The sequence below is a fragment of the Natator depressus genome, chromosome 10 (genome assembly GCF_965152275.1).
Source record: "Natator depressus isolate rNatDep1 chromosome 10, rNatDep2.hap1, whole genome shotgun sequence".
In the NCBI taxonomy this organism is placed as follows: Eukaryota; Metazoa; Chordata; order Testudines; family Cheloniidae; genus Natator; species Natator depressus.
The window spans coordinates 35,562,230-35,583,742 of record NC_134243.1 but is presented as its reverse complement, the minus strand read 5'-3'; the positions used below and the strand labels follow the sequence as shown (position 1 = coordinate 35,583,742).

At 48.3% G+C, this 21,513-nt stretch overlaps 1 protein-coding gene across 1 annotated transcript in view; it reads left to right on the top strand.

Moving 5' to 3' along the window:
• Positions 1 to 21,513, top strand: part of ABCA3 (ATP binding cassette subfamily A member 3) — an 86,091-nt gene that overhangs the window by 12,840 nt on the left and 51,738 nt on the right. The window contains exons 2-4 of the mRNA XM_074965726.1: positions 8,116 to 8,208; positions 18,887 to 19,148; positions 20,935 to 21,062. Coding sequence (XP_074821827.1) covers positions 8,155 to 8,208; positions 18,887 to 19,148; positions 20,935 to 21,062 — 444 coding nt within the window. The 5' untranslated portion in view covers positions 8,116 to 8,154. The remainder of the gene's footprint in view (positions 1 to 8,115; positions 8,209 to 18,886; positions 19,149 to 20,934; positions 21,063 to 21,513) is intronic.

The window sequence follows — 21,513 nt, the reverse complement described above, 5'->3', positions numbered from 1 at the left end:
ATGGTCTCAGCCATATGCTGACTATTTGGTTTGACTTCTAACTTCCGCTTTCTTCTGTCTCCAGTGGGTCAGACAAGTCCGACATCAGTGTTGCAGTGAGACTTCTTTAGCTCTCATAGGGTGGGAATTCCGTACTTCTCTTTTTACACTTATTGAGGGCTTGGTGGGTTTTGACTGGCATAAATATAGTCTTCTGGCTTCATGTGATCTTGGTTTTACTCAACAGTTGCTCGTTGGTTTCCTTAGAAACTAACACCACGGTATCTTCAACAGTCTGAGCATCCTGATTGGAGCAGAAAGTATGAGCCAGGAGAAACTGTCAGGACAGGGAGAGGAGCTGCTGCCAGGAGTGTGTCTCTCTCTTCCTACAGTCTTCTCTGTTGCTCTTTTGTTTTAAACTCTAAATTAAAACTTGTCTGCACGGTTGAGGGTGGGAAACAAAAATCTTCTGATCACTTGGCCCAGGGCAGCTTTAGATTTCAAATTTGATGTCTGTCGCAAAAATGCGGCTGTCCAATCTGCACGCTATGTCCCAGTCCCTCAGGCAAATTGAAATGAAATATTATAGCTTCTGCAACTAAGGGCCTTTCTCTGCACTCTTCTTGTTCTACTCTGAACTATTGGGCCAAGATTTCTCAGTTTTTATCCTCTTGGTTTAGCATGTCCAAACATCATTTAATCTGATGTGTTGAGCTTTGTCTTCACTTTAAAATGCCCCCACAAATCAGACGCTGAGGCTGTGCAACTGACTTCAAGTTCAGTTCTAGATGGGTGATGTCCATCAGGTTTGCAGTCTAGATCTGATCATGCAGAGTAGCCTGCCCGGTGCTGCTGCTGGGTGCTCCCTGAGACCATGTTCCCAATTCTTTTTACGCTGGTAGCGAATAACTTGTTGGAACTAGAGAGTTTCTACTCTTGGGCCACTCACTTGTATCTTCATCAGATCCTGGAGCGTTCTTCATCGCCTGCATGTGGGTGGGGCTTCTGCCACAGCAGTGTTGCAAGTTAGAGTGGTATTTCCACCAGGCAGGTGGCTGGTGAACATATAAGCCTTGTGCGCTCTTGTTTGCTTCCCATTTAATGGTGTCTAAATGTCAGTGTAGAGGCAGCCACTTTAGGTGAGGGCGCAGCCTCTCCTGTTCCATCCCAGAGAAAGCACTGCTGATTCTCAGTTCGTACGTTGCCAGAATCGGCCAATTCTTCATTGCTGGGCCACCGTGTGGAGTCAAAGCACCAAAACCAAGGCACCGTGCTTGCTGTAGTTTAGTAAATGTGACATCCACATCTTCAATGTCAGGAAACCCAACACGTCTGTTTGCCTAGAGGGTGCTCAACCTTGTGCCGGGTTCTGGGTAACAGGATCCTTCCCAGACGGGTACAGCACTTCATCTGATTATGTGTTGCGGGTCAGTCATGCATGTTAGAGGCTGGTTTGCACATGGGAAGCTGGCACTGAGTGGGATGTACGCAGATGCGTATCTATACGTGTGATTTTTATGGATCTGTATTGACCTGACTCTCTGCCAGATCTTGGGATAATCCCTATAATGCAATTATTCCAACAATAAATACTGTAGTGATAGGAACTGCCTTGTAGCATGCGCTGACTTGCAGGATAGATCAGACAAGGTGATTCATTAACCTGAAATCTCTCATTGATTTGTTTGTTTCTCTTTGATGCCTTGAGCTCTCCATGGAGGTTTGAGGCTAGGCATGGTATTATGATGGTTTCGTCTCTGGAAACCCATCTCTTTTTGATGAGGAAATTCTGTCTTGTGAGATGAGGAAAGTAATTGTTATATTTGTGTCAGTCTGCGGCAGCCGAGCAGTCTCACTGGAATCAATCAAAGGAAGCGACTTTGTGCAGTGTGCACGCAGCCTGCGGAGTACCAGCTGCAGGAGGGCAGGGGCACAACCGCTGTGGCAGGATTTTAAAAAGAGTCCCTGTGACATACCTAGGGTACAGTCTAGACTAGTGAGGAGCCGGGTCATCCCTGCCCTCTAACCTGGGGGCTCTTTATGCTGCTTTGTTGTTGTTGCCTCCATTCTTGGACTGCTTGCAATCCACCACTAGTGTGTAAGTCACTCCCAGCTATGTCTGTGTGCACTTGCAACCTGTCAATCACACCCAGACTTTTACCAACTTGGATTATACTGCAGCGTGAACCCAGCACACTCCCAGCCCCCAGATAGTTCCCCAGAATTGTATGTTTTCTGCTGCCCAGCCATCTCCTGGGCAATACAAGCTCATATGAGTCCGTCATTTTATTAATAGAAATGGTATCTACAAATCCAGTTCTCCCAAGTAGTGTCCCAAACGCTTCAGTTCAAACACACTGGTCTAGATAAAACAATAAAATGAGTTTATTAACTGCAATGAGAGATTTTGAGTGAGTACAAGTAATGAAGTACAAGAAAAATAAAGATAACGCAGCTAGTGCTTCACTTAACAAACTGTTAGATTCTAAGCAAAGATTCTCTTGCCACGTGTTCTCAACAGTATTACTAGCCCAACTTTGTAGGACAGGACCCCTTCTTCTGTGTAATGGCTGCTTCGTTTGTTCCTTCTGGTGCAGTGAATCGATGGGAGAGCGAGAAGGAGTGTTTTGGCGTGTTTCCCCTTTCTTTTTATAGTCCTTTCCCGCCTTTGGGCAGCATCTCTAGCCGGGGGTCAGGAGACAGAAGATCTGTGTGAATGGGAACCCCAGGATGTTTCTTTGCTAAAATGTAGATTTGTTACCCACATCCCCTTTTCCTGCTAAAGAAAGGTCACTTAGCAGGTGATGGTCCGTGGACCTTATGTACCTCTGGCTGAGGCGCAGCAGCTTGCCCTTTGACGTGGAAGAACTGGCTTGGCCACTCCCCAGGTTTGGAATATGTGTTAGTAACTCCAGACTGAGGAATCTTAGAACTCGACATGCAATGTTGCTACACATGTTTTTACCAGGACAATAATAATCAGAAAATTGAGTTTTCAAGTGATACCTCCCAAGGCATACTTTGTACAAAGATCATTACAGTGGTATGTGAGGGGTGAATACAGGGGTACAGTCTGTCTCAACTTTAAGTCTTTAAAACTTATTACCACCGGTTGGGCTTGCTAAGAGAAGGGTGATTAAATCTTGTGTTTCTAAGCATGAAATGACTGCCAGAAGGGTTCAGAAAGGACGCATCCCCCTGTGTTCTCCCCCAGTATCCATGAATTGCATTTCATGCTTAGCTGGGGGTGTTACAGTAGCTTCTTGTCTTCTTCTGAAGCATCAGGTACTGTCTGCTGCTGTGGACAGAACATCGGGGGCCTGTGGCAAATCGAGCATTCCTATTCAGCAGCCCAAGTCTCTGGAGCCATGATGTACTAGTGACCTAGGCATCTGAGAGCCAGGACCGTAGTTACATTGAACCTCCCTCCTGGCTTCAGGGGAATTACAGGAGTGGATGGGAGGGAAGCAGCTGCCCTTGTTCCATCCCAGAACATTGAGGCAGATGTGTCTCCGAGATCTTACCCATGATTTGCTTCCACTTGCTTCCTTCACTACTCCCATCCCCTCTAAGGGAGCCAGGGACAAAGGCAGCCTTGTTCGTAAGCCGGTGGCAGGGGCTATGCCAGCTGCTGACCTAGCCTTAGGCTGAATAGCCAGACATCAAAGCTCCTGGGACTCCTACTGTTTGTAGCATACTTAAGCCATGTTTGCGCAAGAGGCCTTAACATTTTTTTGGGTAAACACCAATCAAGTCCTTAGCGTGCAGTGTGCCAGCACCTGGTGCTTGGGCCCTGGGAGTGGGAGATGGAAAAGTCCATTGTTTGCCCTGAAGCTTTTAGAAAACTCTGATGTTTCACCTCCAAGTACAAAAAGTGTAGAAAAACCTGCCTGTACGGGGAAATTTTTCCTACCCCAGAGGAACAATATCAATTGGCAATACAAGAGGGTAAAATTACAGCTCATCTCTCTCTGGGGTGGAGATTTTCTTTTCCCATAAGGAAGTTTCTTAGTGCAGTGGCCAAAATAATGGGGAAGTGATTGGAATGAAAAGTAGAGAGAGAGAATCTTGCAAGACGAGTTGAAGGACTGAGGTGCAATCCAAATACTGATCTTTCTCCCACACACCTCCCTTCAGGTCTCTACATAGCTCCCCCCCATTGTTCTTGTCTTCACCTGTAATAGTGAAATAAGATGAGTATTGTTAATGCAGTGCTGAGGTTGCAAAACCAAATACTCAGAAGCCTGGAAATTCCAGAAGTTAAAGGGACCCCAACTTGGGATCGGATCAGTTTCAACATAGTGGGTAAAAAGTCACTTCGTGTCTTCCAATTTTCGGAGGTTGTGCCAAGCTCTCGTTCCCATGCCATAAAAAATACCTTCGACGTGTGAAAGACTCCTAGGAACAGGGGACGTGGTTAAAACTGGCTAGAGACACATTGCTGAATACACAACATAAAGACTTCCCCCTCCTCTTCTACCCCCCCCCCCATTTATTTCAGTTCTCGGAATCATAAGGTTTGCCTGAAACAATGGTGGTTAAAACACATGAACAGAAGTACGGCTTTTAAGATGATGTTGTCTCTCTAAGGCTTTTGTTGCATTTTTAATTCTCTCTCAGGGTCACTCGCCTGGTATATTTCGCTGCCTTACCAAAGGTTATCTTTCCTCTAATGTTGTTTGTTTTTTCAATGCTTAGCCTATAAGGACATGCTCAGCATTCCTAGGATTTGCAGTGTGGTATAGGGTGTATTCAGCACAGTGTATAATGATACACAATTATACCTTGTTTTGGAGTTATAGGGCCAGACTTTTAAATGGTGACCTCCCTTTTTGTGCATTCAGTTACGATATTAAGTGTAATTTAGGCCACTTGGATGTCTAAGTCTCTAATAGCACCTGCTAATTGCGTGCTGAGATGTCTTATGATCTAAAGTGTGCTCTGGTTTGACTTCCCTTTGGACTCCTTTCTTTATGGTTATTTGTTGTTGTTAACAGCAATGGCCAGGATTCTTTTCTGTAGCTCTTGTGACTTCAGCCAGAGCAGGAGTTGCTTAACGCTACAAACAGGCCACTAGAGTTTACAACAGATGCCTTTGTTAGTTTTATAAATCCCAGTATCTCTTGTCTAAAGATTAGCTTATGCAAATTGTGTCCCATGGGGGAGGTCCAGTTCAGGCTAAGCTAAAAATCAGGGTCATCAAAACTTAACATTAGAGCCCTGCGCAGGTACAAAATGTGTATCTGCATCTGCTCTGCAATCCGCAAACATGGTCTGTGGGTATAAAGCAGATACCTGCAGATTTGCAGGGCTCGAGATATAAAATGTGTAGCTGCACCCATCCGTGATCTACAAACATGGACAGCCATGTGGATATCCACAGATTTGCAGGGCTCTACTTCACATTATGCTACACATATTTGTTTGTTTGTGGAGATCAGCAGAGTGAACACTGCATGTTTTTCCTACTGTTCTAGTCTTTGTAAATAAAACAGAGTAGGGAAGGAAAGGGATTTCCCTACTTTTTTCTGGTTGTTTACTCTCGGCCTTGGACAGTTCTCTGTCAGGTCAGGTTTTTCCTTTCTAATCAGTTTTCCCTGTTTAGGTGAAGTTACTAGGGCTCCATGAGGCTCTGCCCACTTGGATCCGACTGTGGGGTCAGGGTTGTATATTGTATCTGCCTGTGTGAGCCTGACTCTGCTCTGACTAAAGACACCAACAAATGCACTGCCATTGTCTCCATTAGCAAGTGAGCTGGCTCTGTGGGTGGCCAACAGCTTAGCACAACTTTTTGCTGTACATATGTACACTCAGTGCTGCATTTTCAAACATTCACGACTGTTCAGAACCATTCTCCCCACCACACACGTGCATGCACAGTAGACACCTTCATGCCCCCTGTCGTAAATATAAAGGAAAGGGTAAACACCTTTAAATCCCTCCTGGCCAGAGGAAAAACCCTTTCACCTGTAAAGGGTTAACAGGCTAAGACAACCTCGCTGGCACCTGACCAAAATGATCAATGAGGAGACAAGATACTTTCAGAGTTGGAGGGGGAGGGACGACAAAGGGTTCTCTCGGTCTGTGTGATGCTTTTGCCGGGACTGGAGCAGGAATGCAGGTCAGAACTCCTGTAGAGAGTTAGTAAGTAATCTAGTTAGATATGCGTTAGCTTCTGTTTTGTTTAAATGGCTGATAAAATAGGCTGTGCTGAATGGAATGTATATTCCTGTTTTTGTGTCTTTTTGTAACTTAAGGTTTTGCCTAGAGGGATTCTCTATGTTTTGAATCTGATTACCCTGTAAGGTATTTACCATCCTGATTTTACAGAGGTGATTCTTTTACTTTTTCTTTAATTTAAAATTATTTTGAGAACCTGATTGCTTTTTCATTGTTCTCTAAGATCCAAGGGTTTGGGTCTGTGTTCACCTGTAGAAATTGGTGAGGATTCTTGTCAAGCCTTTCCCAGGAAAGGGGGTGTAGGGCTTGGGGGGATATTTTGGGGGGGAGACGTTTCCAAGTGGGCACTTCCCCTGTTCTTTGTGTAACACTTTGGTGGTGGCAGCATTTTAACCTAAGCTGGTAAGAATAAGCTTAGGGGGCCTTTCATGCAGGTCCCCACATCTGTACCCTAGAGTTCAGAGTGGGGAAGGAACCTTGACACCCCCCCTCCCCAAACTTTGCCAAGCATGTGCTGCTCATTAAGACCTATTGAGACACCAGAGCCCTGATCTTGCACAGGCAGAATCCAGTTGACTTCACTGGGGCTCTGTGTGGGTGCAATGATCAGAACAATTTCAGCTGTTTTGAACTAAGCCCTAAGGTGGGGGAAAGAGAGCTGCTTTTTACAGTGGGAGGAGGGAGTGTGTGTGAGCTCGTCGTCCTGTTATTCCGCAGCCGAACGAGTTTTTCTCAAATTTTGCCTCAGGTGAATTTGTATGAGACCAAGCCTGGAAAATGTCAGCCCAAAAGCTGCCTGTACATGTGGAAACCGAAGGTTAGAATAAAAATTGTTACCTATTGTGTGGCAGTTGCTGCTGGTGAGACCACTGTAATATATAACTTACCGAGAGCTGTAAGCATTCAAAGCACTGCACAAATACTGACCTTTAAAGCACCCAGCTCTGTAGCTGGCCTCATTTCTTCTTATGCCCCATCCCTCTCCTTATTGAACGCTCTTGCCTTTCCTGCATTGTTACTGATAATTCTACCTTAGCCTGCATTCAGGCTTCTCCTAACAGTCTTTTGCCCTCTTCAGACATATCTCCTCTACACATGGAAGAGACCCGCCCCTCGGGTCCAAGTTTTCCAAGCCTTCTGCTCTGGGAGGTCTAGTGGGGCTAATCTCAGAATGTGTCTCTCGTCTGCTCCTAGTGGTGGTAGTGCTGTCTCTGGTACGGTGGCTGGAGACTGTAAGCTCTTTGAGGCAAGGACCTAGTAATTTATCAACCTATCTGATGTAGCTTTGCCCCTGGAAAGGGCTTTGCACGCTTACGAGTGGGAGTTTTCAAAGTCACCTAAGTGACTTGGGCACCCAAGATCCTGCAGTGAAAGTCCAATGGGACTTGTGTGCATAATTCACTTAAACACATTTGAAAATCCAGGCTGTAAAAATAAGACTTCCCCATTCCCTGAAGAGTTGGATCCATTGCTAAAAGAAACTAGGCTAGACCCAAAGCCGTTCCCATGTGCTGGCTGTTCAGGGAGCTGTCTGATGTGAAATGAGCTGGTGGCCCCAGGTGAGTTCCTGGTAGATAAGTCGTTTTTGCCTGAGAAGCCCACCATAACTGAGCACCTTACTGGGAATCTCACTTGTGGCCAAAAATCAAATGGGCTATAAAGCATGAGCTCCTCCCTCCCTCTTTCCAAGAGGTAGTTCCTTTGGGCCAGCTTTGAAGCACAATGGCAGGGTAGAGTGGGGGAAGTTTGCCCTGCTGCTACGTGTGCTGTACAGATTCTACAACAGATAGGAGAAGGGGCAAGATGGGGTCATCCTAAGAACTAGATATGGGCAGATCAAACAGAATCAGCAAGAGAAACCCATGTGTGGGCTCTTCCAAATGGTCATCTCCATGATAGATGATCCTGGGTTTCTTTTGTACATTTCACTCACTGCTGACTGCTCTTTTCTTCTAGAGTCCAGGAAAGAGGTGACTCTCCCCTTCCGATTGAAGAATGGTCGTGTTAAGGCAGTTTGGGTTGCTTCTCTGGAAGAACTACATTTTGCAGGTACTTTCACGCTGGGCTTTCTGTGCGGAGGAGAATAGATGATTGTGAAGATGAGGCTAAGCGAAGCATGGCTTTAGCCATCTAATGTACGATGCTTCAAATGAAGTCACTTCTCAAGACCCTCCTGATATGTCTTCAAGCTCCAATGAACCTTAGTCATTCGGGCAGGACATCATCAAGAGGAGAACTTCTCTGGATTTGTTTGAGTGTATGCATGAGGGAGGCGGGGTGGTTTTGGTTTTTTGTCATGCCCCTTCCCCCCCATCCCCCATTTACCAATCCTTGTCAGTTAAATCAGGGCTGCCTGTTGATTTTTTTGGTTCTTTGCAATCTGCTCCAGATACAGTCTGGGGTACACAATCTAGCTGTCAGCTGGTCATTGAATTTATTAGCTCTGCAAGGCTAAGCCGTGAGACCAGGGCAGCTGGATGCTGGCTTGTTTCTTTCAGCCTTTCAGACACTTTGAATTTGACATTCGTTAGTTTCCAGCCGCTGAAATACTAATCAGGGAGCACTATTTTAAATGCCCGATCTCTCAGTTGCTTTTATTTTTGGGGAGAGGAGGGGCTCCATCCATCTGGCATGCAGCCCACACCCACCCAGCTGGCATGTTGCCCAGGGCATCTGATCCGTGTTCAATCCTGCTTTGCTCCCAAAGGCTGTGTGTGCTCCAGGCAGAGCAGAGCACTGACTGGAAGCTGCTGACCAAGCTCACCAGGGGCGTGTATCTTTTTTTTGTGCATGGCCCATACTCCCAATCCCTGTTCTCCACCCACTACCCTCTCATTGCAACTGTCTGCCCACACACAGCAGGGTTGTGGGATTGGGGAAGCAGCACTAGGTGGAGAGCACTGGGATTGGTTAGGTGACAGGGTGTTTCATTCAATGATTGAAAGGGGCACTGGCTGGGGGAAGCGGCTAACCCAATGATCCTGTAGAAAGATTCATCTCACTAAAAGTCTCTTGTTGTTGCTTCTGTATCACCTCTTCAGACAGAACGTTCCGATAGAGCTGGTCCATGGGAAGGCAGTAGAGGGGGAGCATTAGTCTGTCCATGTCTAGACATGTTGGTAACTCTAAGAATGGTTCTTGGCACTGTAACCCTTGGAGCTCATGTTGGGAGAGGAGTGAATGCGAGGCCCGGCCCCACCTCGCCACTATCCAGATAGACCCTGCAGTGGCTGTTGAAAGAGGGAGAGGACCTCTGGCTTTCCACCCATCTGGCCTTGGCTGCTGCCTGCCTCTTGAGTACGAACGGCTCGGTGCCGGTTCAGCTCTGCCCCTCGCTGACAAAGCTGCCTGCCTCTTAGGATTGAGGTGAGGCACTGGACCAGCGGGAGGGGAATGCAGGCTGGGTTAGATCTGGCTCCATTCAAGAGGCCTGATTCAGCAGCACAGAGCCTGTCTCTTCCTTGATGGAGCATGCTGTCAGCCCAGCTATGTTTCTACAAACTGGGCAGCAATGAGAAGCTTAAGCTCCTTCAGACTGACTGATGAGCGAAGGGTTAATGGGCCATCCATCAGACAGCAGCTCAAACAGCGCTTAGCTCCTTTGGCCTCTTGCTGATTTGGGACCACATAGAATCATAGAATATCAGGGTTGGAAGGGACCTCAGGAGGTCATCTAGTCAAACCCCCTGCTCAAAGCAGGACCAATCCCCAACTAAATCATCCCAGCCAGGGCTTTGTCAAGCCTGACCTTAAAAACTTCTAAGGAAGGAGATTCCACCACCTCCCTAGGTAACGCATTCCTTTGTTTCACCACCCTCCTAGTGAAAAAGTTTTTCCTAATATCCAACCTAAACCTCCCCCACTGCAACTTGAGACCATTACTCCTTGTTCTGTCATCTGCTACCACTGAGAACAGTCTAGATCCATCCTCTTTGGAACCCCCTTTCAGGTAGTTGAAAGCAGCTATCAAATCCCCTCTCATTCTTCTCTTCTGCAGACTAAACAATCCCAGTTTCCTCAGTCTCTCCTCATAAGTCATGTGTTCCAGTCCCCTAATCATTTTTGTTGCCCTCCGCTGGACATTTTGCAATTTTTCCACATCCTTCTTGTAGTGTGGGGCCCAAAACTGGACACAGTGCTCCAGATGAGGCCTCACCAATGTCGAATAGAGGGGAACGATCACGTCCCTCGATCTGCTGGCAATGCCCCTACTTATACATCCCAAAATGTCATTGGCCTTCTTGGCAACAAGGGCACACTGTTGACTCATATCCAACTTCTCGTCCACTGTAACCCCTAGGTCCTTCTCTGCAGAACTGCTGCCTAGCCATTCGGTCCCTAGTCTGTAGCAGTGCAAGAGATTCTTCATCCTAAGTGCAGGACTCTGCACTTGTCCTTGTTGAACCTCATCAGATTTCTTTTGGCCCAATCCTCTAATTTGTCTAGGTCCCTCTGTATCCTATCCCTACCCTCCAGCGTATCTACCTCTCCTCCCAGTTTTGTGTCATCTGCAAACTTGCTGAGGGTACAATCCACGCCATCCTCCAGATCTTTAATGAAGATATTGAACAAAACCGGCCCGAGGACCAACCCTTGGGGTACTCCACTTAATACCGGCTGCCAACTAGACATGGAACCATTGATGGCTACCCGTTGAGCCTGACAATCTAGCCAGCTTTCTATCCACCTTATAGTCCATTCATCCAGCCCACACTTTTTTAACTTACTGGCAAGAATACTGTGGAGACTGTGTTAAAAGCTTTGCTAAAGTCAAGGAACAACACGTCCACTGCTTTCCCCTCATCCACAGAGCCAGTTATCTCGTCATAGAAGGCAATTAGATTAGTCAGGCATGACTTGCCCTTGGTGAATCCATGCTGACTGTTCCTGATCACTTTCCTCTCCTCTAAGTGCTTCAGAATTGATTCCTTGAGGACCTGCTCCATGATTTTTCAGGTCCTTAGGTGAGGCTGACCGGCCTGTAGTTCCCAGGATCCTCTTCCTTCCCTTGTTTAAAGATGGGCACTACATTAGCCTTTTTCCAGTCATCTGGGACCTCCCCCGATTGCCATGCGTTTTGAAAGATAATGGCCAATGGCTCTGCAATCACATCCGCCAACTCCTTTAGCACTCTTGGATGCAGCGCATCCGGCCCCATGGACTTGCGCTCGTCCAGCTTTTCTAAATAGTCCCGAGCCACTTAATAAATACTGCCTACCCCAGCCCCGAACCTTTCCTAAATAGGAAAGGAACCACCTTTCCTATTCTCCTGTGACTCACCACCCAGATATGCAGAGGCACGGAGCCCGCCCCCGCAGTGGCGGTGGAATCTGTAGCTTGTTTTTACAATTTAAAAACCATGAAACAGTTGCAGATCAGCACTACATGTTTTGAAGTAATCACAAACTCACTGGTCTGTGATGAGGACTCCTCGGCACTATGGCAGTGGTCACCAACTGGTCAATCCTAGAGGGTTTCCCAGATGATCGCGATCTCTGGCGGCACAGTGTGACTACTGCTAAGACAAAAAGAAAAGGAGTACTTGTGGCACCTTAGAGACTAACCAATTTATTTGAGCATAAGTTTTCGTGAGCTACAGCTCACTTCATCGGATGCATACTGCATCCGATGAAGTGAGCTGTAGCTCACGAAAGCTTATGCTCAAATAAATTGGTTAGTCTCTAAGGTGCCACAAGTACTCCTTTTCTTTTTGCGAATACAGACTAACACGGCTGTTACTCTGAAAACTGCTAAGACAGACTCCCTGCCTACCCCGGCCCCGTGCCACTCCTGGAAGCAGCCAGTGCAGCCCCGAGGGTGGGGAGCAGGGGTCTCTCTCTGCATGTGGCTCCTCTCTGCAAGCACCGCCCCTGCAGCTCCCATTGGCCGGGAGAGCTGCGGGGGCAGTGCTTACAGAGGAGCAGCGTGCAGAGCCACGTGGCCCCCTGCCACAGGGGCGCATTGGCCCCTTCCGGGAGCCACCGGAGGCAAGTGCTGCATGGTGGGAGGCAGCACTCCAACCCCCATCCCTGAGCCCCATCCTGGAGCCAGCATCCCAAGCCCCACCCTGAGCCCCCTCCCAGAGTCAGTACTCCAAACCCCTTCCTGCACCCTAGCCCTGACCCCCTTCCCAGAGCCACACTCTGCACCCCCTCCTACACCCCCAACACTCTGCTGGAGTCCCCTCCTGCACCCAAACTCCCTCCTAGAGCTTGCACCCCTCACTCCCTGCCCCAGGCTCAGTCCAGAGCCCCCTCCCACACTGCGAACCCCTCGGTCCCAGCCCGGTGAAAGTGAGTGAGGGGGGGAGAGCGAACGACTGAGATAAGGCAGGATGGAGTGAGCAGGGCAGGGCTTTGGGGAAGGAGCAGGGTAGATCCTGGGTTGCCCTTAGATTCAAAAAGTGATCTTGGGCGTAAAAAAGGTTGGAGACCGCTGCACTACGGGGATGCAGCTAGTGTCTTATCCTGACTGCCTTACCACATCATGGAGGGCTGGAGCCAGTGGCCTGAATGAGGGGGCTTCATTTTGTACTTGCTTCACTTTCCTCGTCTGTTGTTCTTAGTGCTGGGAGGCAGCATGGTCTAGTGGGTAGAGCACAGGCCTGGTTATGTAGCTTTGTACTTCGGAGGTTCCTGTAGAATGAGGGACATTGTACTCAAAGCAAACATCTTTGGGGGGTGGGTCACGCCTGGTCCTGGGTTTGTATGTGTGTCTTGAGAGACTCGGGAAATACTTCTCTGGGCTTAGTTCCCTCTAATAGGAACCTGGCAGGCCTGGATCAGCCAAAGGGCTGTGTTTCTCCCTGGCCTCCCAGTCAGGGAAAGTCGCTCTGATTGCAGAAATGAAACTTGCAAGTGATTAGCAGGCCAGTTAAAATGGCTGTTGTCTGAGGGCTAGTTCTGTGTGTGGAGCTGGGTCCATGTGACTGGCTTAGCAACTAGACAATGATAACTGAGACGCTGGTTGCTGCTGAGAGATGGCCGCATCCCTGTAGCCTCCTGAGCTAGCGAGCTCTGTAGTGCAGTCCTGCAACTGGCAGTGTATCTTGGCTTCCGTTTATGGAGCCGGATGATAATTTTGGACAAAGTCCAGAAGGCAGTTAGAGGGTCAATACAATGATGATGCCCTGGGAGGCAGCCTGCCTGCCAGGGGAATGTTGTAAAACTATCAGACAATCACAACGCTGACTCTGAGCATGGCCTCTGAAACACTCCTCCATCATGCAGGGCCAGATCATACTGGGTGTAACTCTAGGGGCGGTAGTAGGTTTACCCCAGGGTTGAATCTGGCCCATGACATGTCAGTTATTTCATTGATTCCCAAACCCCAGAGGGACAGAAACTGACAGGCTGATGGCCAGTAAATGCCAAAGTGAGGCAGCTGCCCCAGGTAGATGATGTGTGGGGGCGGGGGCAGCTTGTCCACTCACACAGGGGAATCAAACATGGGCCAGATGCATTGGCAGCAGTGGGGTGGATGCCAAGGGCATCAGGTAGGATTAGCTGTGCTGCCAGTCCCCCAAATGCTACCCCTTTCAGAGATTCACATGCCAGGTGAGCCCCCCTCTTTCTTAGAAACAGTATTTCCATGGATGCCTTGGGTCTGGAAGCCCATCCTGGCCAGGTCCCCCCACTACTCTTGGGATATGCTTTGGGCAGCTGGCCCCAGCAGGACCTAGACAGCCAGTTTGCGCCCCTCTCCTTATTTCCGCCACCCTGGGGGCCCCCGAATTGCTCACAGGCCTCAGCCCTCTTCTGGCCTTGGTGCTGTCCCAGCATGCATGTCCTAGAACCTGTGTGGGCAGGGAGGTTCTACCTCTCATGGGGGCTCATCAGCCTCTGGTGAGATAGGTGAGCTGGAATGGACTCCCCACCCCTTCTGCCCAGGGCAGGCCATGCTCCTCCAGCCAGGTAGCAGTGGCTGGAGCTGGAGCAGGGGACTCTGCTAGGGAGAGGAATTCTTACTTTATCAACAGTATTTTGAAGAAACAACAAATAATTCATAGCCAGTCAGGTCCTCGCAACCCCTCCCTCCCAGTAACCATCTTCCCCTCCCCAGGGGTGTGCATCACCGTGTGGGAAGGAAGCATGGTCTTTTCGGCTCTGGAGTGGGACACCTGGGCTCAATTCCTGGCTCTGCTACAGACTTCCCTGTGTGACCTTGCTCAAGTCACTTAATGTCTTGTCTCCCCATCTGAAGAATGGGGTGATCCTTCCCCACTGTGAGGATAAAATCCTTTAATGTTTGTGAGGTGCTGAAGGTACTACAGGGATGGGAGGCAAGGGGGATAATCTCCTGTGGGGGCTGCCTTGCTGCATTCACTCCTGTTTGTTTTCCTTCCTACAATGGCCAATTCTTCCTGGAACTATAACAATCTATGAAAGGTGGAGGGAGGGGAATACAAACACACCCATGAAGAAAGTATCAAGGTTTAACTCCAGTGCATTGATCCTTTCAACAGGGATAGCGAAATGCATCAGTATGAATCTTCTGAGAGGAAAACCAAACCCTATTCTGTCCTTTGGGTTTAAATTGCGATCCTTCCCAATGTGAATCAATATACTTGTGGGCCAAATTAACTGATTGTTGGAAGCAGTTACACAAATTGCGCACCAGTTTGGAGATGATTTAACAGCTTGGTGGCTGCTCCAGGTGATGTTCAGGGGTGGGGCTGGGGCACCTGAACAAGCAGTTGTCTGTACAACAAATTGAGTAATAACACCTTCCTTCCATCTTTGGATCTCAAAGCACTTCACAAGCCTTTATTAAGCCTCCCCTTACCCCAGTGAAGTACATAAATAATACCAAACTCTCTTCTATAGCACTTTTCATCAGTAGATCTCCAAGTGCTTTATAAAGGGGGAAACTGAGGCACAGGGAAGTGAAGTAATTTGCTCAGGGTCAGCCAGGTGACAGATATGGGACTAGAACTCAGGTCTCCTGAGTCCCAGTGCTCTATCCCTGAGGCCATACTCCTCTGAGATGTTCTGCTAATTTTATCAATGTGCAGACAGAGGCAAAGTGACTTGCATGAAGTTCCATAGCAATGTAGTGGCACAGCAGGGAATAGAACCTGTGAAGTCCTGATTCCCTGTCGTCTTCTAAGCACTGTAAGACATGACCCAATGTAATGATGCCGTGCACCGTCACCTCCTTTGTGCCCTTCCTCCCCCTCCCCTTCAGTATATCCTAAATGCTGCTGCCAAGATTCTTATCCCCCTCCCCAGATCATCTCATTCCTACAGTCTGTTCCTTCACCCCCTTCTCAGGTCTCGTCTACACTAGAAAATTAAACCGACCCAGCTGCATCACTCGAGGTGTGAAAAATCCACATCCATGAGCGCTGGAGTTAAGCCGAACTAAGTCCCTGTGTCGACAGCACTAGCTACCACCTTTTGGTGAGCCCCTCCGGTTGCTGAAAAGCTACAGTGGTGGTCGTGTTTTAAGTGTAAATGTAGCCTCAGATACCCTTACTGGCTTCCATTCTCCTTCGTGTTCAAGACTCAGCGCAACTATTCCCTCCTGTTCCTATCTATACATCAACTCTTCTCCTCCTCCTCCTCCTCCTTAGACTTGCTGTTCCTTTACCCAGTCCCAACTTCACTTCTCCTTTCCCGCTGCTCCTCATGCTTAAAGCAGCATCTCTACTGGGGATCTGATCCAAAGCCCATTGAATGATTCTCACTGACTTCAATTGGCCTGGGATGAAGGCCTTAATGAGGTGATATGGTCTAGTGGATTGAGAGTGGAACTGGGCCTGTGGGCCAAGAACTCTACATTTAATTCAGCTCTGTCACTGATTTACTGAGTGACCTTGGGCAAGTCACTTAATCGCTCTGAGCCTCAGTTTCCCTATCTATAAAATGAGGGTGATGATACTTTGCTGCCTCCTGGGATGGCTGTAGAGGGTAACGTTTGTATGGCCTTGGGAATCATAAAGCGATAGACATGGTAAGTACAAGTATTAACACTTGCCAATGGGGCATTCCATGTACTCAGGGAAACTTTGTGGCTGGAATAACACCCTACTTGGCTTGTTGTGTATTGTGCTTGACTGCCTTGTGCCTCCAGACTATAAACTCTTTGGGTATGACTTCACTTAAGGTTTTAATGCCAGTGTACTTATTAGTTATCATGTCTGAACATTCTACACTAGGGGTGGCCAACCTGTGGCTCCGGAGCTGCATGCGGCTCTTCAGAAGTTAATATGCGGCTCCTTGTATAGATGCTGACTCTGGGGCTGGAGCTACAGGTGCCAACTTTCCACTGCTCAACCCCAGGCCCTGCCCCCACTCCACTCCTTACCCCAAAACCCCCTGCCCTGAGCCTGCTGCACCCTTGCTCCTCCCCACTCCATCCCAGAGCCTCCTGTACACTGTGAAACAGCTGATTGCAGCAGGCAGGAAGGAGTGGGAGGTGCTGATCGCTGGGTTGCCAGAGGGCAGGAGGTGCTTGGGGTGGGGTCAGGGATAGGCTGATGGGGGCTGCTGATCTATGACCTTGGCTCTTTGGCAATGTACATTGGTAAATTCTGGCTCCTTCTCAGGCTCAGGTTGGCCACCCATGTTCTACATGCTTCTATTCCAGGACGAAGCCCTCGGTTTACCACAAACCTTTGTGGCCAGAGATGTGGAGTGTCTAGACTAGCGCATTCACATGTGTTAACTCGAGTTAAATGTCAACTCAGTTAACTTGATATTAAAACTCCAGTGTAGGCAAACTTCTGAGGCAGAGGCATTGGACTCAGGCGCATTCTCCCTGCTGTACGGGGTGCATGCCGCACCTCTAGTTCTATGTAAAAATGTTGTTGCATCTAGGGTTTGAGTGATTGATAGCTAAGTGGCCTTAACCATTATAGATGTGGTGTGACTGGCTGTCATGCTTGGAGCTGCTGTAGTGTTATACTATAAACTGTCCAGTATTTACATTAAAATCAAACGAGGTGACTTTGCAGATGTACTGTCAGATTCCAGGGCTGCTGAATAGCCCCACAGCTGGTCATGCTCTGTGCTGGTCAGATTCCCACTATTCTTGATGCCCTGCTGTAATCTGCAGCTATTCCACTTTGTGCTGTGAACCTGTCAGATCTCATCATCTAATCAGACTCTGTGCTTTGATGTATAGTGGCCTCCAGGGAATTGCTGAGGAGCTGCAAGAAGTGGTGTTGGAGGTGCTCCTTCCCCCTGCGTCAGAGCTGACCTGCTTATAAAGACCTCTTTTTGCTGGAGGAGGAGAATTAACCTTATTATGCTCTGACTTAACTCCAGCTCCGCTTGCCCCATTCGTCTCCTTTTTCCATTTGAATGCATTATTGTTCTTCACTCCCAGCCCTAAGCTATTGGGTAATCTGCTGTCCTTCACCCCAGTGGTAATAAATCACCAAGCACCCCTTTCCATCCTTGCAAGAATGTAGTGGCATAATTTGATGTCTGTGGAGTGCCCAGAGATGGCCAGGAGAGCCATGTATTTCCTGTTTGTTTCTTGCGTGCAATTGCCCTTACCTCTAGGAAGGGTTATCTGTGCACAAGAGGTGAAGAGCGTGGGGAATGACGTGTCATGAGTTGAGTACTCCTGCATCCATCAGGACTTTATATCAAAACCTTACTAGGATTCATAGAATCGTAGAATATCAGGGTTGGAAGGGACCTCAGGAGGTCATCTAGTCCAACCCCCTGCTCAAAGCAGGACCAATCCCCAATTAAATCATCCCAGCCAGGGCTTTGTCAAGCCTGACCTTAAAAACTTCTAAGGAAGGAGATTCTACCACCTCCCTAGGTAACGCATTCCTGTGTTTCACCACCCTCCTAGTGAAAAAGTTTTTCCTAATATCCAACCTAAACCTCCCCCACTGCAACTTGAGACCATTACTCCTTGTCCTCTTCTACCACTGAGAATAGTCTAGAACCATCCTCTTTGGAACTACCTCTCAGGTAGTTGAAAGCAGCTATCAAATCCCCCCCTCATTCTTCTCTTCTGCAGACTAAACAATCCCAGTTCCCTCAGCCTCTCCTCATAAGTCATGTGTTCCAGACCCCTAATCATTTTTGTTGCCCTTCGCTGGACTCTCTCCAATTTATCCACATCCTTCTTGTAGTGTGGGGCCCAAAACTGGACACAGTACTCCAGATGAGGCCTCACCAATGTCGAATAGAGGGGAACGATCACGTCCCTCGATCTGCTGGCTAAGCCCCTACTTATACATCCCAAAATGCCATTGGCCTTCTTGGCAACAAGGGCACACTGTTGACTCATCCAGCTTCTCGTCCACTGTCACCCCTTTTCTGCAGAACTGCTGCCTAGCTATTCGGTCCTTAGTCTGTAGCGGTGCATTGAGTTCTTCCGTCCTAAGTGCAGGACCCTGCACTTATCCTTGTTGAACCTCATTCAAACTGGCTTGTTTCGCTATTAACTGCCCAGGCCTTTTTGGCTTGTTCACCCTGTGCTTCATGCCACAAAACCCTGATGACAAGATCTTGGAGGCCGGGATTGTCTCTTCCCTTTGCCTGTTCAGCATCTAGCACAATTGGGTCTTGGCTTGATTGGGGTCCCTCTGCCAATGCGATGCAAATAATGGTCATCACTTTTGCCTTTGGCTATGACTACAGTGAAATGCAGTGGACTCACTATGTGTAGTACTGGTGTATGTGAGCAGTAATTTCCCTCGCAGTGCTAAATTGATCCCCTGCCTCCCAATCTAACTGGTTTTCCCTCATTTCTCCTGCAGAAGCGACAGATTTTGGTAACGATCATAGAAATGTGCTTGCCGTTGCTGTTTGCCGCAATCCTCATTGCGCTCCGCAACAGAGTGCATTCGATCAGCCACCCCAATGCCACCATCTACCCCAGCCAGTCAGTGGACGAGCTGCCATGGTTTTTCCATCGCCGGAAGCTCAACCCCTGGGAGCTAGCTTACATCCCCTCCAACAGCACTGCTGTGAAGAGCATCGCGGAGGCGGTGGAAAAGGCGTTGCACATCAATATCAAAGGTTAGAATGGGCTGAGGGTTCCTGGAGGGGAGGGAGGTCTTTTAAGTGTAGAAACTGGTGTGTACATGTGTATGGGCACGCGTTTCATATGGCCTTATGCAGAAAAGCATTTAAGCACGTTCGCTTTGCTGAAGAGAGATGGGATTATCCTAAATGCTTTTAAAGCTAAGCATGTGCGTAAGTGCTTTGCTGAATTGGGATCTGTGATGAGGCTGTTTTAAGTGTCCTGGATGCAGCTTCAGAAGGGAATGGAAATTGCTCTCAGTTAAACATTTCTAGTGTCCAGAGTTCAAAATCCGGTGCAGGCATCAGGTGACAGTGATGTGGCTGGCTTCATCTTAAGAGCTGTGCCTTCTGCTATTGTAATTAAAGTAGTCACTTAAAAACCAGACTTCTGTCTGGAAGTTTTCACCTCCTGTCAAAGTAGTACCTGAGAGAGACTAACAGAAGGAGATTAGAAAAACTAGCAATCTCCTTTATGCTGCTTGTTTATTTTGTGCATTTGACAGCTCTTTGTCTAGTCAGTTTCTCTGGTTTCCCTTTATGATAGGGAGAACCAGCTGAAAACATTTTCTGTTGGAAAATGCTGATTCAGCTAAATGGAAATGTTTTGCGGGAATATTTCACTTTTTGTCAAAATTTTCAATGGAAAATTACGGAACGGCCTCATTTTCACTCCTGTGTTCTGTTGTGACATGTTCTGACCTTTATTGGAATATTTTGTTGTCATTTTGAGTGTTTCTGAAATATTTTGGAAGTTTCATTTTGTGGAACATTTTCTTTTCTTTCCAATTTGGCAAACAAGTGAATGTTGGAATTTCCCACGGAATGGAAATTCCCTTTTCCATCAGCTCTAATGATCTGTATCTCCCTGTAGTTTGCACGGGTCTTTCACCCAGCACTGGAGAGAAAAACCTTTAAAAATAGGGGAATGGGGTTTTGCAACCATAGGAATTGTCAGGGAGATTCAAGACTGGATCCCGAAATTGCTTTTTAACTCCCTTTTCATATTGCTTAGGCTTCCAAGTTTGCAGCATCCCTTTAACAGCATAAACTCGATGAGATCAGTACCAGACCTTCCACCTTAGCCAACATTTGATTTGTTCTGGTCTTGAGTTAGTTTAATGCCAGTAAAAGGTGCCAGATTCCACCCAGGCGAGTGAAGTTCTCTGGATAGCTACGCACTAGCTACAGCTTGCCAGCAGCAGTGCAAAGTTTCTCACTCCCTACCCTGGCTGAGCCTTGTTGGAGGGAGCCCTTCTAGCCCTAGAAGAGCTGTCCCAGACCAGAATCACATTGTCATGTGATGGGTTTGGTGAGCCTGCTCTGGGGAGGGTCCTGACATTGTTGGCCACAAAAGGAGGGGCAGAGTTGGTAGAACCGTTGGTAGGCCTTGCCTAAGAAGAGTCTGAGTCTGGCTGGGCTTTCTTATGCATGAACCAAACTCTCCCGTTGTTTTTTTCTTTAAGTATTGGGGGGCAGGGTGAGCTTCCTTTCTTGTGACAGGAGAAGAACATAACCCCTAGGTACCAGGAGCTGGCACTTCTGGCATGGATGGGGATGGGGCATCATACTGGGAGCTGCCTTCAAGTGGGAGATGGAGCCAATGTCTCTGATCAAAGCAGAGCTCTGAAATCGTCCCCCTACCCACCATGCTCCCCATGCAGCCTGTTAGGACTGAAACTCAAAAGCCCTTGGCTCGGAAACATCCCAGTGCGCCCCCTCACAGCCGCGGAGCCCACCCCCATCATAGGCAGCTCACTGCATGGATTTCCCTCCTCTGCAGCTCAGGGGTTCCCTTCGGAGAGGGAGTTTGAGGACTACGTGAAGTTTGATAACCGCTCGGGTAATGTGCTGGCCGCCCTCGTTTTCAAACATTGCTTCAATCAGAGCAAGGACCCCTTGCCGCTGCAGGTAAGTGAATCTGCAGGCCAGGCCCTTTCAGAAGTGAGCATCCTCCCCCATCAAAAAGGCCGGCGCTCCTCGGAGCTGTGAGGTGACCCCCACGGCCGCCCCAACGTGACATGAGAGAGAGGGTGTCCTGGTTACAATGTTACAATGCACCGAGCGGCTCACACTTCCATGTTGGGCTAGCTCCAGGAGCCATGAGCACTTCCTAGTGCCACGGTGGCAGAGGAGAGTACCGAGGTTACCATAGTGATGGGGGCCATCAAAGTACCCAGATACCTATATGAAAGACAGCACCTCCCCGGCACAGCGCCCCCAGTGCTAAATGCAGAATGGGGGGACTGGTATCCTTTCACCTGTCCAGGCCAGAGATAGCAGGCCTGTAGTGATGCTTTTGGAGGAAGACCCCCTCACAATGGTCTTTTGGGGTGCTCCGAGTGGCACCTCCCTTTTCTCC